Source organism: Leptodactylus fuscus, chromosome 1, assembly GCF_031893055.1.
Source record: "Leptodactylus fuscus isolate aLepFus1 chromosome 1, aLepFus1.hap2, whole genome shotgun sequence".
Classification (NCBI taxonomy): Eukaryota; Metazoa; Chordata; class Amphibia; order Anura; family Leptodactylidae; genus Leptodactylus; species Leptodactylus fuscus.
In genome coordinates this window covers 14,811,431-14,829,967 of record NC_134265.1, presented here as the reverse complement: position 1 = coordinate 14,829,967, position 18,537 = coordinate 14,811,431, and the positions used below count along the sequence as shown (strand labels likewise).

Genomic DNA, 18,537 nt, shown 5'->3' with positions numbered 1-18,537 from the left:
AAAAATTTGGGGCTACAGTAACATTTTATTATGAAAAAAGTAATTTTTCATTTTCACGTCTAAATGGTAAAAAAATCTGTGAGACACCTGTAGGGTCAAAGGGCTCACTATACCCCTTGATAAATTCCTTGAGGGGTCTAGTTTCCAAAATGGGGTCACATTTGGGGGGTTTCCACTATTTTGGCACCTTGGGAGCTCTGCAAATGGGACATGGTGCCTGCAAACTATTTTATCAAAATCTGGCCTACAAAATCCAATTAGCGCTCCATCCGTTCTGAGAGCGACCGTGTGCCCGTACATTAGGGTACCAGCACATATGGGGTATTGTTGTGTTCGGGAGAAATTGTGCAACAAAATATGGGGTGCAATTTCTCCTTTAACCCCCTGTAAAGATGAAAAATTTGGGGCTACAGTAACATTTTATTATGAAAAAAGTAATTTTTCATTTTCACGTCTAAATGGTAAAAAAATCTGTGAGACACCTGTAGGGTCAAAGGGCTCACTATACCCCTTGATAAATTCCTTGAGGGGTCTAGTTTCCAAAATGGGGTCACATTTGGGGGGTTTCCACTATTTTGGCACCTTGGGAGCTCTGCAAATGGGACATGGTGCCTGCAAACTATTTTATCAAAATCTGGCCTACAAAATCCAATTAGCGCTCCATCCATTCTGAGAGCGATTGTGTGCCCGTACATTAGGGTAACAGCACATATGGGGTATTGTCGTGTTCGGAAGAAATTGTGCAACAAAATGTGGGGTGCATTTCCTCTTTTAACTCTTAGTAAATGTGTAAATTCTAGGGCTAAATGAATATATTAGTGATAGGAATTGAAAAATGTAAATTTGACCTCCATTTTGTTTTAATTGCTGTGAAATGCTGAAAGGGTTAAAAAACTTTCTACCTGCTGTTTTGGATTCTTTCAGGAGTGCAGTTTTTAGAATGGGGTGACTTATGGGGTTTTTTATTACAGAGGCCTTTCAAGTTCCCTTCTGAACTGAACTGGTCCCTTGAAAAATGTGTTTTGGAAATATTCTTGAAAATTTTGAAAATTACTGCTTGATTTGTAAGCCTTATAATATCTGAAAAAAATTAAAGAGTGATTAAAATTTGATTGCTACATAAATGAAAGACATGGTTAATTATATTTATGAAAAAAATTGGGTGGTATGACTTTCTATTTGAAAGACATGCAATTTCAAAGTTTGAAAACTGCATTTTTTTCCAAATTTTCGCCAAATTTCATATTTTTTAATAATCAAAGACATAACATACCGACCAAAATTTACTACTGACATGAAGTACAAGGTGTTACGAAAAAAACAATCTCAGAATCACTTGTCTATGTTAAAGCGTCTCAAAGTTATTGCCATTTAAAGTGACACATGTCAGTTTTGAAAAAAAAGGCCTGGTCTTTAACATACTTTTGGGCCCGGTCCTTAACCGGTTAAAGGCATGCAACTAGGCATGGAGCTCTTACTGTGAATTAAGTGTTCGTTCATGTGGTCAGTTGATTGACAGCAACACACTGTGACCTGTGACCCTGATGGGCTGGTCAGTATAAGTGCTAAGTGTTATGTGTCGACTGGTATATACAACAGATCTGTGACATCACAAATAGGCCTAAGAAAATCAGGATGCATCCAACAAGGAAAAAGAGACATCTATCCAGCAAAGACGTCTATTTCTATTTTTTATCTTATGTGATCCTCTATATTAAATTGGGAAATCAGCAAATATATTTGAAATCCATCAAAAGGAACCTCATATGTTTATACCTACAGGAAAACCAAGTGTTTAAGTCACATGAGCTGAAGGAAAGGTGACAGCTGCACTAGGGTGAAGGTTATTTTAGTTTGTGAATATTTTGTTGCAAAAGAAAAGGTAGCTTTTGGCTAAGATACAGATAGCTCTTCAATATATTTGTTCAAACCTGACAAATGATAAAGGTTTATTGGGGTAATTGGATCATGGGATAATAAATATATTGGTTATGATGGAAAATCTAGTTAGCTATAGCCAGTATTGTATTATTGTTTTATTGTATTATTATTGATTATGTATTCTTACATGTACACACACACTTGCATACACTTACACACATCAACATCTACAAACATTGGGAAAACAAACATTGGGAAAACATAAATGTCTTATATGCAAATGAGATAAGCTAATCATCTTCATGAAGGGAGAAGTATAATATCATCAAAGGATATGGGATATCAAGAGTGATAGTCTCTGGTTTATTCTTTACACTTCTGATTATAGGATGTGACATATTTTGAAAAGTTTATTTGTTTATATACTTATTTCATATATATGGTATTCATATACAGCCAGTACACAAGAATATATACAGTTAAGTTAAGACAGAGTCAAGTGTGTAAGTCTTGTCTCTATTCTTGGTATTGGAGGTATCTGAAAGGTGAAAAAGGTCACAGGAGTCTGTGAAGAGACGAGGTGTTAAGAGGAAACTTTAGTCACATAAGTTTCATGAATAAAGGGTTAATATTGTGTCTCAAATAAAGAACACAATGGTTTTTAATAAAGGAATGTTCAAAATAAAAGTTATTTCTTATTAAAAAGGAAAATAAAGTGACTAAACTTTAGAAAATGTATGATAAGTATGATAAAACATTCATATAGGAACATATGTTTAGTATAATTGGTGAAAAGTTCTAACTAAAGAATAAATATAGTGATTGTCTATAGAATGGTAATTAATAATGAAATCACATTATATTTCAAAGTCATGTTGCAATTTGTCATCACAAGTAAAGTACACATATATATTCATACATATAGATATAAAGATATATATGTTGATATATGATGTTTATATATATTATTGTATCCAAAGTACTATTATCTGATAGTTTGATAAATGTATTGAATATCAATATCTTTATAAGTCAAATATAAATATTGATACAATATAAAGAGAAGTATGATATATAAATGAATGATATGGTACACTGTGATATTATAGTTTAGTTAATTGCCTAGTTTGGCTTAGCTATTAGGGAAAGAAAACTTTTCTTCAATCAAGTCCAAGATTATGAGAAAGTTTGATATCAAATGTTAATAAAAAGACTTTGACAGTTACAAGAAGAAGATATGCGGGAAAAGACAAAATCTGAAGGTATGATGCTATATGCTTAAGCTTATGCCAAGGACTGTGTTTAAAAATTATTACTGGAGGTTGGAACCTTTGATCAGCGGATGATTGGACAGATATAAAGACGTCCTCATCAATGTTTGGTGGAATCCTCTCTATTTCAAGACTTCAAGGTGTTTGGTGAGCAAAAGGGTTGTGAATGATAAAACCCGAACACAGATATTGTGTATCCAAGAGACTGAGATTCCAGGACTGAACCTTACTGACAAGCAGCAGGGATGATGTCAGAATTCACACTTGCCTTGCTTTTGCAGTATTGCTCCAGAAGTGTCACATGATTCTACAGTGACAGGTGGTAAAGGTAATTACCAAAGGAAACTCCTCTACAGTCTATGTCTTGGTGAAGTGAAACATATGGACTTTGTTGTTATATCAATATCTTCATAATATGAACTTTAATGGACAATGTTATAATATCTGCACAACACGGAGGAAATCTAAAGGACTTTAAGTCAAGAACTACATTTGTGATAATAAGCCTTCTATTATGATGGAAGAAGAGATGACCAGAAGACCAGACGATGAAAGAAGAGCCTTCATCAGGTGTAGGTTAGATAGTGGATCAAATTGTTTTCATCTTTGATCACAGTTTACCATAACATACCATAACATTTATTAATGTCAAAATGTATCGCAAATTGATGAAATTATTGTTATATGGACAATTAATGAAAATTAAGTTCCAGCAAAGAAGAAAGAAGATATAATCTAATTGTATGAATATTGTCGTATGGTATATCTTGAGAGTTCAAACAAATATTTCACTCTCAAAAGGGGGAAATGTTAAATATTATATATTTACAATATTCTCTAGCAGACATGGGGTTAACACTCTACTGACATCATAGTCTTATATTCTGGGGACATGGGTGCGGTTAGAGTACACTATTTTAGAAATCTCCTTACATAGCTACAAGATGGAAGGTAACACCCACTCTCATGAATATAAATGAGTAAGAAATACACATGTCTGGGTCTGTCTTTGGGAAGACCAGGGGAAGACCAGGAGGTCTGTCTTTGGGAACACCAGGGTGGGTGGTCCAGGCAGATGGACATCCATGGACGTCGTAACCAGCCCAAGTCCACCAACCAGATGACAAGCATGAACCAAGCTGTAACTACAAGATATCCAGATGATTTAACTTCTCTGAAGATGTAAGCTATTGACAATTGACTGATATTTGTGTTATTTGGACATTTTCCCTGTTCCTGTGTTTTCCTTCAAGAGATTAATAAACCTCTACACTGTTTTATAACAAGCCGACTTCTTCCTATCGTGGATAAGGCCTTCAACACGTGACACAAGTCTATCCCACAATTTCAAGGCCAGGTACGGATATTTAACAGTGGATACAAGTCTCACCGGCAAAAACAAGATATTTAACACTTGTTCCTGCCTCTTTCCATCCTTGATATATAGAAGATACTGAGAGGATTCTATATTGTAGGAACCTGAATGGAGAGAAGATGAGACAATGGAAATAAAATACAATAACTGGAGATAACAATGTGATAGTGATGAGATATTTGGGTGTAGATGATGTTTGGTCTCTTTGTAGACATTGGACATGAGGTGAATAGTTGGTCACTGGTTATATGATGTACAGACTGGAATCACCGCTACAACTAATGTCATTACAGTAATGTAGAAAAGATATAAAAGGGGTCAGGGGTCAGCGGTGCTCGGGGGAGGGGGGACTTGACGAGTGTTCCTTGCTTATTTCACACAAGTTCTGTGTGGCTTTGTAACCAAGGCTAAACAAAAACCTCAGGAGAGACCACAAAATAACTACAGACCCCTGACTGTCCCCTAAAGGAAGAAATCCACAGAACAAGAGCCCTGGTCTGTACCCACACAATATGAGAAAACAGAAGGGAAGTGTCTAGTGTGAATATGCTCCAAGTGCTTCATCCCCCTCCTCACATACAGTCCCATGTAGATACAACACTCCCTCCTCACAAACAGTCCAAAGTAACTACATCACTCCCTCCCCACTCCTCGCATACAGTCCCATGTAAATACATCACTCCCTCCTCACGTACAGTCCCATGCAAATACATCACTCCCTCCCCCTCCTCACGTACAGTCCCATATAAATACATCACTCCCTCCTCACATACAGTCCCATGTAACTACATCACTCCCTCCCCCTCCTCACACACAGTCCCATGTAACTACATCACTCCCTCCCCCTCCTCACATACAGTCCCATGTAACTACATTACTCCCTCCCCCTCCTCACATACAGTCCCATGTAAATACATCACTCCCTGCCCCCCTCACATACAGTCCCATGTAACTACATCACTCCCTCCCCCTCCTCACATACAGTCCCATGTAACTACATTACTCCCTCCCCCTCCTCACATACAGTCCCATGTAATACATCACTCCCTCGCCCCTCCTCACATACAGTCCCATGTAACTACATCACTCCCTCCCCCTCCTCACATACAGTCCCATGTAACTACATTACTCCCTCCCCCTCCTCACATACAGTCCCATGTAATACATCACTCCCTCGCCCCTCCTCACATACAGTCCCATGTAAATACATCACTCCCCCTCCTCACATTCAGTCCCATGTAATCCATCACTCCCTCCCCCTCCCCACATACAGTCCCATGTAACTACATCACTCCCTCCCCTCCTCACATACAGTCCCATGTAACTACATCACTCCCTCCCCCTCCTCACATACAGTCCTATGTAACTACATCACTCCCTCCCCCCCTCACATACAGTCCCATGTAACTACATCATTCCCTCCCCCTCCTCACATACAGTCCCATGTAATACATCACTCCCTCCCCCCTCCTCACATACAGTCCCATGTAAATACATCACTCCCCCTCCTCACATTCAGTCCCATGTAATACATCACTCCCTCCACCTCCTCACATACAGTCCCATGTAATACATCACTCCCTCCACCTCCTCACATACAGTCCCATGTAACTACATCACTCCCCCCTCCTCACATTCAGTCCCATGTAACTACATCACTCCCTCCCCCTCCTCACATACAGTCCCATGTAACTACATCACTCCCCCCTCCTCACATTCAGTCCCATGTAACTATATCACTCCCTCCCCCTCCTCACATACAGTCCCATGCAACTACATCACTCCCTCCCCCTCCTCACATACAGTCCCATGTAACTACATCACTCCCCCCTCCTCACATTCAGTCCCATGTAACTACATCACTCCCTCCCCCTCCTCACATACAGTCCCATGTAACTACATCACTCCCCCCTCCTCACATTCAGTCCCATGTAACTACATCACTCCCTCCCCCTCCTCACATACAGTCCCATGTAACTACATCACTCCCTCCCCCTCCTCACATACAGTCCCATGCAACTACATCACTCCCTCCCCCTCCTCACATACAGTCCCATGTAATACATAACTCCCTCCCCCTCCTCACATACAGTCCCATGTAACTACATCACTCCCTCCCCCTCCTCACATACAGTGACATGTAACTACATCACTCCCTCCCCCTCCTCACATACAGTCCCATGTAACTACATCACTCCCTCCCCTTCCTCACATACAGTCCCATGTAACTACATCACTCCCTCCCCCTCCTCACATACAGTCCCATGTAATACATCACTCCCTCGCCCCTCCTCACATACAGTCCCATGTAAATACATCACTCCCCCTCCTCACATTCAGTCCCATGTAATCCATCACTCCCTCCCCCTCCCCACATACAGTCCCATGTAACTACATCACTCCCTCCCCTCCTCACATACAGTCCCATGTAACTACATCACTCCCTCCCCCTCCTCACATACAGTCCTATGTAACTACATCACTCCCTCCCCCCCTCACATACAGTCCCATGTAATCCATCACTCCCTCCCCCTCCCCACATACAGTCCCATGTAACTACATCACTCCCTCCCCTCCTCACATACAGTCCCATGTAACTACATCACTCCCTCCCCCTCCTCACATACAGTCCTATGTAACTACATCACTCCCTCCCCCCCTCACATACAGTCCCATGTAACTACATCATTCCCTCCCCCTCCTCACATACAGTCCCATGTAATACATCACTCCCTCCCCCCTCCTCACATACAGTCCCATGTAAATACATCACTCCCCCTCCTCACATTCAGTCCCATGTAATACATCACTCCCTCCACCTCCTCACATACAGTCCCATGTAATACATCACTCCCTCCACCTCCTCACATACAGTCCCATGTAACTACATCACTCCCCCCTCCTCACATTCAGTCCCATGTAACTACATCACTCCCTCCCCCTCCTCACATACAGTCCCATGTAACTACATCACTCCCCCCTCCTCACATTCAGTCCCATGTAACTATATCACTCCCTCCCCCTCCTCACATACAGTCCCATGCAACTACATCACTCCCTCCCCCTCCTCACATACAGTCCCATGTAACTACATCACTCCCCCCTCCTCACATTCAGTCCCATGTAACTACATCACTCCCTCCCCCTCCTCACATACAGTCCCATGTAACTACATCACTCCCCCCTCCTCACATTCAGTCCCATGTAACTACATCACTCCCTCCCCCTCCTCACATACAGTCCCATGTAACTACATCACTCCCTCCCCCTCCTCACATACAGTCCCATGCAACTACATCACTCCCTCCCCCTCCTCACATACAGTCCCATGTAATACATAACTCCCTCCCCCTCCTCACATACAGTCCCATGTAACTACATCACTCCCTCCCCCTCCTCACATACAGTGACATGTAACTACATCACTCCCTCCCCCTCCTCACATACAGTCCCATGTAACTACATCACTCCCTCCCCTTCCTCACATACAGTCCCATGTAACTACATCACTCCCTCCCCCTCCTCACATACAGTCCCATGTAACTACATCACTCCCTCCCCCTCCTCACATACAGTCCCATGTAAATACATCACTCCTCCCCTCCTCACATACAGTCCCATGTAAATACATCACTCCTCCCCTCCTCACATACAGTCCCATGTAAATACATCACTCCCTCCCCCTCCTCATATACAGTCCCATGTAACTACATCACTCCCTCCCCCTCCTCACATACAGTCCCATGTAACTACATCACTCCCTCCCCCTCCTCACATACAGTCCCACGTAACTACATCACTCCCTCCCCTCCTCACATACAGTCCCACGTAACTACATCACTCCCTCCCCCTCCTCACATACAGTCCCACGTAACTACATCACTCCCTCCCCCTCCTCACATACAGTCCCATGTAACTACATCACTCCCTCCCCCTCCTCACATACAGTCCCATGTAACTACATCACTCCCCCTCCTCACATACAGTCCCATGTAACTACATCCCTCCCCCTCCTCACATACAGTCCCATGTAACTACATCACTCCCTGCCCATCCTCACATACAGTCCCATGTAACTACATCACTCCCTCCCCCTCCTCACATACAGTCCCATGTAACTACATCACTCCCTCCCCCTCACATACAGTCCCATGTAACTACATCCCTCCCCCTCCTCACATACAGTCCCATGTAACTACATCACTCCCCCTCCTCACATACAGTCCCATGTAACTACATCACTCCCTGCCCATCCTCACATACAGTCCCATGTAACTACATCACTCCCTCCCCCTCCTCACATACAGTCCCATGTAACTACATCACTCCCTCCCCCTCACATACAGTCCCATGTAACTACATCCCTCCCCCTCCTCACATACAGTCCCATGTAACTACATCCCTCCACCTCCTCACATACAGTCCCATGTAACTACATCCCTCCCCCTCCTCACATACAGTCCCATGTAACTACATCACTCCCTCCCCTCCTCACATACAGTCCCATGTAACTACATCCCTCCCCCTCCTCACATACAGTCCCATGTAACTACATCCCTCCCCCTCCTCACATACAGTCCCATGTAACTACATCCCTCCCCCTCCTCACATACAGTCCCATGTAACTACATCCCTCCCCCTCCTCACATACAGTCCCATGTAACTACATCCCTCCCCCTCCTCACATACAGTCCCATGTAACTACATCACTCCCTCCCCCTCCTCACATACAGTCCCATGTAACTACATCACTCCCTCCCCCTCCTCACATACAGTCCCATGTAACTACATCACTCCCTCCCCCTCCTCACATACAGTCCCATGTAACTACATCACTCCCTCCTCACATACAGTCCCATGTAACTACATCACTCCCTCCCCCTCCTCACATACAGTCCCATGTAACTACATCACTCCCTCCCCCTCCTCACATACAGTCCCATGTAACTACATCCCTCCCTCCCCCTCCTCACATACAGTCCCATGTAACTACATCACTCCCACCCCCTCCTCACATACAGTCCCATGTAACTACATCACTCCCACCCCCTCCTCACATACAGTCCCATGTAACTACATCCCTCCCTCCCCCTCCTCACATACAGTCCCATGTAACTACATCACTCCCTCCCCCTCCTCACATACAGTCCCATGTAACTACATCACTCCCTCCCCTCCTCACATACAGTCCCATGTAACTACATCACTCCCTCCCCCTCACATACAGTCCCATGTAACTACATCACTCCCTCCCCCCTCCTCACATACAGTCCCATGTAACATCACTCCCTCCCCCTCCTCACATACAGTCCCATGTAACTACATCACTCCCTCCCCTCCTCACATACAGTCCCATGTAACTACATCACTCCCTCCCCCTCACATACAGTCCCATGTAACTACATCACTCCCTCCCCCCTCCTCACATACAGTCCCATGTAACTACATCACTCCCTCCCCTCCTCACATACAGTCCCATGTAACTACATCACTCCCTCCCCTCCTCACATACAGTCCCATGTAACTACATCACTCCCTCCCCTCCTCACATACAGTCCCATGTAACTACATCACTCCCTCCCCCTCACATACAGTCCCATGTAACTACATCCCTCCCTCCCCCTCCTCACATACAGTCCCACGTAACTACATCACTCCCTCCCCCTCCTCACATACAGTCCCATGTAATACAATCCTGTCTCTCCCCTTCCATCCTCCATTACCACCAGACACCTCACTGCTTTCTCTTCTCCATCTCCATGTGCTCGGCTCCGCCTTCCTCTATACAGCACAGAGCAGGGATGGCCGAGACCCCGCCCACCTGGGAGAGGCCACGCCCCTTCCTGTGACATCACAACTAGTCACATGTAGAGAACACGCTCGTCACCACCGAGGAGAGAAAGGCTGAGGAGTAAGTGGAAGGGGCTTACATGGGACTGTATGTGAGGAGGGGGAGGGAGTGATGTAGTTACATGGGACTGTATGTGAGGAGGGGGAGGGAGTGATGTAGTTACATGGGACTGTATGTGAGGAGGGGGAGGGAGTGATGTAGTTACATGGAACTGTATGTGAGGAGGGGGAGGGAGTGATGTAGTTACATGGGACTGTATGTGAGGAGGGGGAGGGAGTGATGTAGTTACATGGGACTGTATGTGAGGAGGGGGAGGGAGTGATGTAGTTACATGGAACTGTATGTGAGGAGGGGGAGGGAGTGATGTAGTTACATGGGACTGTATGTGAGGAGGGGGGAGGGAGTGATGTAGTTACATGGGACTGTATGTGAGAATGGGGAGGGAGTGATGTAGTTACATGAGACTGTATGTGAGGAGGGGGAGGGAGTGATGTAGTTACATGGGACTGTATGTGAGGAGGGGGAGGGAGTGATGTAGTTACATGGGACTGTATGTGAGGGGGGAGGGAGTGATGTAGTTACATGGGACTGTATGTGAGAATGGGGAGGGAGTGATGTAGTTACATGAGACTGTATGTGAGGAGGGGGAGGGAGTGATGTAGTTACATGGGACTGTATGTGAGGAGGGGGGAGGGAGTGATGTAGTTACATGGGACTGTATGTGAGAATGGGGAGGGAGTGATGTAGTTACATGGGACTGTATGTGAGGAGGGGAGGGAGTGATGTAGTTACATGGGACTGTATGTGAGGGGGGGAGGGAGTGATGTAGTTACATGGGACTGTATGTGAGGAGGGGGAGGGAGTGATGTAGTTACATGGGACTGTATGTGAGGAGGGGGAGGGAGTGATGTAGTTACATGGGACTGTATGTGAGGAGGGGGAGGGAGTGATGTAGTTACATGGGACTGTATGTGAGGAGGGAGAGGGAGTGATGTAGTTACATGGGACTGTATGTGAGGAGGGGGAGGGAGTGATGTAGTTACATGGGACTGTATGTGAGGGGGGGAGGGAGTGATGTAGTTACATGGGACTGTATGTGAGGAGGGGAAGGGAGTGATGTAGTTACATGGGACTGTATGTGAGGGGGGGAGGGAGTGATGTAGTTACATGGGACTGTATGTGAGGAGGGAGTGATGTAGTTACATGGGACTGTATGTGAGGAGGGGGAGGGAGTGATGTAGTTACATGGGACTGTATGTGAGGAGGGGGAGGGAGTGATGTAGTTACATGGGACTGTATGTGAGGAGGGGGAGGGAGTGATGTAGTTACATGGGACTGTATGTGAGGAGGGGGAGGGAGTGATGTAGTTACATGGGACTGTATGTGAGGAGGGGGAGGGAGTGATGTAGTTACATGGGACTGTATGTGAGGAGGGGGAGGGAGTGATGTAGTTACATGGGACTGTATGTGAGGAGGGAGTGATGTAGTTACATGGGTCTGTATGTGAGGAGGGGGAGGGAGGGATGTAGTTACATGGGACTGTATGTGAGGAGGGGAGGGAGTGACGTAGTTACATGGGACTGTATGTGAGGAGGGGGAGGGAGTGACGTAGTTACATGGGACTGTATGTGAGGAGGGGGAGGGAGTGACGTAGTTACATGGGACTGTATGTGAGGAGGGGGAGGGAGTGACGTAGTTACATGGGACTGTATGTGAGGAGGGGGAGGGAGTGACGTAGTTACATGGGACTGTATGTGAGGAGGGGGAGGGAGTGACGTAGTTACATGGGACTGTATGTGAGGAGGGGGAGGGAGTGACGTAGTTACATGGGACTGTATGTGAGGAGGGGGAGGGAGTGATGTAGTTACATGGGACTGTATGTGAGGAGGGGGAGGGAGTGATGTAGTTACATGGGACTGTATGTGAGGAGGGGGAGGGAGTGATGTAGTTACATGGGACTGTATGTGAGGAGGGGGAGGGAGTGATGTAGTTACATGGGACTGTATGTGAGGAGGGGGAGGGAGTGATGTAGTTACATGGGACTGTATGTGAGGAGGGGGAGGGAGTGATGTAGTTACATGGGACTGTATGTGAGGAGGGGGAGGGAGTGATGTAGTTACATGGGACTGTATGTGAGGAGGGGGAGGGAGTGATGTAGTTACATGGGACTGTATGTGAGGAGGGGGAGGGAGTGATGTAGTTACATGGGACTGTATGTGAGGAGGGGGAGGGAGTGATGTAGTTACATGGGACTGTATGTGAGGAGGGGGAGGGAGTGATGTAGTTACATGGGACTGTATGTGAGGAGGGGGAGAAAGTGATGTAGTTACATGGGACTGTATGTGAGGAGGGGGAGGGAGGGATGTAGTTACATGGGACTGTATGTGAGGGGGGAGGGAGGGATGTAGTTACATGGGACTGTATGTGAGGGGGGAGGGAGTGATGTAGTTACATGGGACTGTATGTGACGAGGGGAGGGAGTGATGTAGTTACATGGGACTGTATGTGAGGAGGGGGAGGGAGGGATGTAGTTACATGGGACTGTATGTGAGGGGGGAGGGAGGGATGTAGTTACATGGGACTGTATGTGAGGAGGGGAGGGAGGGATGTAGTTACATGGGACTGTATGTGAGGGGGGAGGGAGTGATGTAGTTACATGGGACTGTATGTGAGGGGGGAGGGAGTGATGTAGTTACATGGGACTGTATGTGAGGAGGGGGAGGAAGTGATGTAGTTACATGGGACTGTATGTGAGGAGGGGGAGGGAGGGATGTAGTTACATGGGACTGTATGTGAGGGGGGAGGGAGGGATGTAGTTACATGGGACTGTATGTGAGGGGGGAGGGAGTGATGTAGTTACATGGGACTGTATGTGACGAGGGGAGGGAGTGATGTAGTTACATGGGACTGTATGTGAGGAGGGGGAGGGAGGGATGTAGTTACATGGGACTGTATGTGAGGGGGGAGGGAGGGATGTAGTTACATGGGACTGTATGTGAGGAGGGGAGGGAGTGATGTAGTTACATGGGACTGTATGTGAGGGGGGAGGGAGTGATGTAGTTACATGGGACTGTATGTGAGGGGGGAGGGAGTGATGTAGTTACATGGGACTGTATGTGAGGGGGGAGGGAGTGATGTAGTTACATGGGACTGTATGTGAGGAGGGGAGGGAGTGATGTAGTTACATGGGACTGTATGTGAGGAGGGGAGGGAGTGATGTAGTTACATGGGACTGTATGTGAGGAGGGGGAGGGAGGGATGTAGTTACATGGGACTGTATGTGAGGGGGGAGGGAGTGATGTACTTACATGGGACTGTATGTGAGGAGGGGAGGGAGTGATGTAGTTACATGGGACTGTATGTGAGGAGGGGGGAGGGAGTGATGTAGTTACATGGGACTGTATGTGAGGAGGGGGAGGGAGTGATGTAGTTACATGGGACTGTATGTGAGGAGGGGAGGGAGTGATGTAGTTACATGGGACTGTATGTGAGGAGGGGAGGGAGTGATGTAGTTACATGGGACTGTATGTGAGGAGGGGGAGGGAGTGATGTAGTTACATGGGACTGTATGTGAGGAGGGGGAGGGAGTGATGTAGTTACATGGGACTGTATGTGAGGAGGGGGAGGGAGTGATGTAGTTACATGGGACTGTATGTGAGGAGGGGGAGGGAGTGATGTAGTTACATGGGACTGTATGTGAGGAGGGGGATGAAGCACTTGGAGCATATTCACACTAGACACTTCCCTCCTGGTTTCTCATATTCTGGGGGTACAGACCAGGGCTCTTGTCCTGTGGCTTTTCTTCCTTTAGGGGGCAGTCAGGGGTCTGTAGTTATTTTGTGGTCTCTCCTGAGGTTTATGTTACACGAGGGGTTAATAGTTTAGTCAGCGACTACTAAAGGGGTTTCCAGGTAAATAAACCCTCCTGAATACAGCACAACATGGGGCCTGTAATAGAAGAAATCTTTCCTGGCTTCTCCCTCTGTGCAGTAAAGCTGCCCCAGTCCGGGCCTCTCCGCACTCCCTCTTGTCTCCCATCATATAGGAACCACTAGCTGAGGACGCCCACCATTATGGCCAGTGATTGGCTAAATGGGGGTCTCTAAGCATTTCCTGTGTGTCAGGAGAGATCAGGAAGTGGGAAATAGCGAGGACTCGGGCAGAGTCAGACCCGGAGTGTCGGGTCGCTGATAGGTGGGGGCTGTGTCTTATATTTGGGCTCCATATTGACCTATTTTAGGTAAGGGGTTCTCTGGAGAGACTTTCAGCTTTTAATTCCCCAACTTCTATTTCAGATGAACCAGGGGATTCTGAGCTGTCCCATCCCCCTCCCCCCTCATGTTCTCTCCTAGTTACCTGTGCTGGGGGGCTGATGTCACGTAACCATAGGAGAGGAGGGTGGAGAGGGGATTCGGGGGTCGGGTGCTGGTTCCAGTCACATGACCCAAGGCCAAAACCCCCTGGCTGACCTCAATGGGAGCTGATCTGCAGTAACAGGGCCTGGCCGCTATACAGGGGTATAGAACCATCTGCTTCCAGCACTGGACACTAAGGAGCCAATAAATCCCAATGATGGGCCAGAAAATCCTACAAACCCCTTTACCTTTATACCAAACTATTGTCAGCATTACTTTGCCCCAAAATGTTTCACCATAACTTTGGTGTTTATAAAGACTCATCCTGAGCCGGACAGAACATGAGTGCTAAAAAGCCATAAACACTTGTGTAAACCCCCCCCCCCTCCCCTGAGCACCGCTGACCCCTGACCCCTTTATATCCTTTCTACATTACTGTAATGACATTAGTTGTAGCGGTGATTCCAGTCTGTACATCATATAACCAGTGACCAACTATTCACCTCATGTCCAATGTCTACAAAGAGACCAAACATCATCTACACCCAAATATCTCATCACTATCACATTGTTATCTCCAGTTATTGTATTTTATTTCCATTGTCTCATCTTCTCTCCATTCAGGTTCCTACAATATAGAATCCTCTCAGTATCTTCTATAGAAGAGAATATTCCTGATTGTCCCATCAAGGATTGAAAGAGGCAGGAACAAGATGGCGGAAAGTCTATTAAATCTCACCCTAGAGATCATCTACCAGCTTACTGGAGAGGTGAGAGATTCTGATGATGTCATCATTACATCATTCTTATCTATAGTAATAATAGATGATAGGACTGCAGACTTTCTGCACTTCAAATTTATGCTTAACTGTATAGCTCTGCCCTTCACCTCGCCAAACAAGCCTATTTCACCCCTCTCATCTCTTCTCTCTCCTGTAACCCTAAAAGTCTCTTTGAAACTTTTCACTACTTACTCACTCCCAAGGTGCAGGCGCTGTTCAGAGATCTTAGTGCAGAAGACCTGGCCACTTATTTCCATGACAAAATTTATCCGATCCCTCATGAAATTACTTCCCAATCTCCAGGCGGCATTGATCCCTCTCACCTACCGCACTTCAAACTGTTCATTCTCATCTTTTGATCCTGTTACAGAAGAGGAAGTCTCCCGGCTACTTTCTTCTTCTCGCCCTACGACCTGCAGTAGTGACCCTTTCCCCTTATTCCTTCTCCAGTCTCTGTCGCCTGCTCTCACGACTTACCTTACTAAAATATTTAACCTCTTTCGCTCATCTGGAATTTTTCCATCCTCTTTCAAACACACTGTCATAACCCTGCTATTGAAGCAATCCTCCCCTTCATCTCTAAAATCTTGGAACGCTTAGTTTATTCTCATTTAATCTGCCATCTTTCTGCTAACTCTCTGCTTGACCCCTTACAATCTGGCTTCCGCTCTCCTCACACTATTGAAGTGGGCCATCACAAATGCCTCCAATGATCTCCTGACGACTAAATCCAATGGTGACTTCTCTCTTATTCTTCTGGATCTCTCGGCAGTGTAGACCATCAACTCCTCCTCACTATGCTCCGTTCAGTCGGCCTCAAGGACACCGCGTTCTCCTGGTTCTCCTCTGATCTCTCAGACCGCACTTTCAGTGTATCATTTGTGGGCTCTGTTTCTTCCCCTTGCTGTTGGGCTTCTTCAGGTCTCAGTCATAGGCCCCCTGCTCTTCTCTCTCTACACAGCCCCGATTGGATAAACCATCACCAGATTTGCCTTCTGGTACAATCTTTATGCTGACAGCACCCAATTTTATACCTCATCCCGTGACATCACCCCAGAACTAATACAATACACCAGTGACTGTCTGTCTGCTGTCTCAAATATTATGTCTTCACTTTATTTAAAACTAAATCAAAGACCAAACTACTGCTGTTTCCACCATCTAATACATCTGTCCCTGATATATCCATTGCAGCCTTTGGCCTTACCATAACTCCTAAGCAGAATACCCGCTGCCTCGGGGTTGTGTTTGACTCAGACCTTTCCTTCACCCCCCCCCCCCCATATCCAATCCCTCACACTTATGTCATCTCCTCTTCAAAAACATCTCCAGAATACGCCCTTTCCTTACCAGAGATAAATTAAAGACACTTATTGCCTCTCTGATTCATTCTCGCCTTGACTACTGTAACTCCTTACTAATCGGTCTTCCCCTCACTAAACTCTCGCCTCTACAATCTATTCTGAATGCAGTGGCCAGGCTCATCTATCAGTCTAGACGCTACAGCGATGCCTCGGGTCTGTGCCAGTCACTACATTGGCTGCCTATTCATTATAGAATAAAATATAAACTTATCCCCCTCCCCCACAAGGCTCTCCATAATGCCGCACCTCCATACATTTCCTCCCTCATCTCTGTCTACCGCCCAACCCGTGCTCTCCGCTCACTCAATGACCTAACACTTACATCCTCTATTATCAGAACCTCCCACGCTCGTGTACAAGACTTCTCCCGAGCTGCACCACTTCTCTGGAATGCTCTACCCCGGACAATCAGATTAACTCCCAATTTCTATAGGTTAAAGCTCAAACTAAAGACACATCTTATCAGACAGGCCGTTCACAATGTCTAACGTAATCCCCTCTGTAGTTACAATCACTAAAACTAATCCTCCTCTGTTCACGCTCCAGCATTACACACAGGATATGATGCCGTATCTGACTGTAACTTTATATGTCCAGCCACCATCTGCACGTTAAAGGACATGACTGGTGACAGGTCATACAGCTTTATATATGTGTAATAACAGTAACCTCTATGACAAAAATGTCTGGACTATTGTATAAGCAATGCTGCCTCCGATGCCGCCCCTGCTACCTCTTGTGTTCCCCCCTCTTCCTGCTAGATTGTAAGCTCTTGCGAGCAGGGCCCTCAGTCCCAGTGTGTGAAATTACTATTTTTTTTAAAATGTATCTTTTTGTCTGTACTTGAACCCTGCAAATTGTATAGCGCTGCGGAATATGTTGCCACTATGTAAATGAATTGTATTATTAACCCCTTAACGACCGGCCCATATTAAAATTACGTCGGGCAGTCAGGGAAGGATTCCCTGTCTGTGTCAATGTAATTGGATGGGATTTTAGCTGTATCTAACAGCTAAGACCCCATTCCATAACCCCCCATCGGAGGGGTCTCCGATCGGGGTTTTTTAACCCCTTCAGTTCCGTGATCAAACATGATCACAGAACTGAATCGGTTCCGTGACGGTGCCGGCCGAATCGGCACCCCCCGCGGCGAGATCGAGGGGTGCCGATGTCTCTAACATGGAGCCTGGGGTCTGCCTAGTGACCCCAAGCTCCAAGAGACCCCCAATACCTGGTTGATCCTGCCCGGATTAAGAGGAAGTCAGACGCAGGCAGCCCCTGAGACTGACTTCCTCCAGACGCTACAAGACACTGACAGCTGTGTCCTGCAGCGTCTAATAGAGAATTAGTAGAGATGAGCGAACAGTGTTCTATCGAACTCATGTTCGATCGGATATCAGGCTGTTCGGCACGTTCGAATCGAATCGAACACCGCGTGGTAAAGTGCGCCATTACTTGATTCCCCTCCCACCTTCCCTGGCGCCTTTTTTGCTCCAATAACAGCGCAGGGTAGGTGGGACAGGAACTACGACACCGGTGACGTTGAAAAAAGTAGGCAAAACCCATTGGCTGCCGAAAACATGTGACCTCTAATTTAAAAGAACAGCGCCGCCCAGGTTCGCGTCATTCTGAGCTTGCAATTCACCGAGGACGGAGGT

The 18,537-nt window shown here is 46.2% G+C and overlaps 2 protein-coding genes across 2 annotated transcripts in view; one reads left to right on the top strand and one right to left on the bottom strand.

Annotated features, from left to right (window-relative positions):
- Nucleotides 1-18,537, bottom strand: part of LOC142189903 (uncharacterized) — a 490,808-nt gene that overhangs the window by 358,847 nt on the left and 113,424 nt on the right. The window lies entirely within an intron of this gene.
- LOC142190426 (gastrula zinc finger protein XlCGF66.1-like) overlaps nucleotides 10,394-18,537 on the top strand; it is a 198,610-nt gene continuing 190,466 nt past the window's right edge. The window contains exons 1-2 of the mRNA XM_075262292.1: nucleotides 10,394-10,438; nucleotides 15,358-15,503. Of these exons, the coding sequence (XP_075118393.1) occupies nucleotides 15,447-15,503 (57 nt within the window). The 5' untranslated portion in view covers nucleotides 10,394-10,438; nucleotides 15,358-15,446. The remainder of the gene's footprint in view (nucleotides 10,439-15,357; nucleotides 15,504-18,537) is intronic.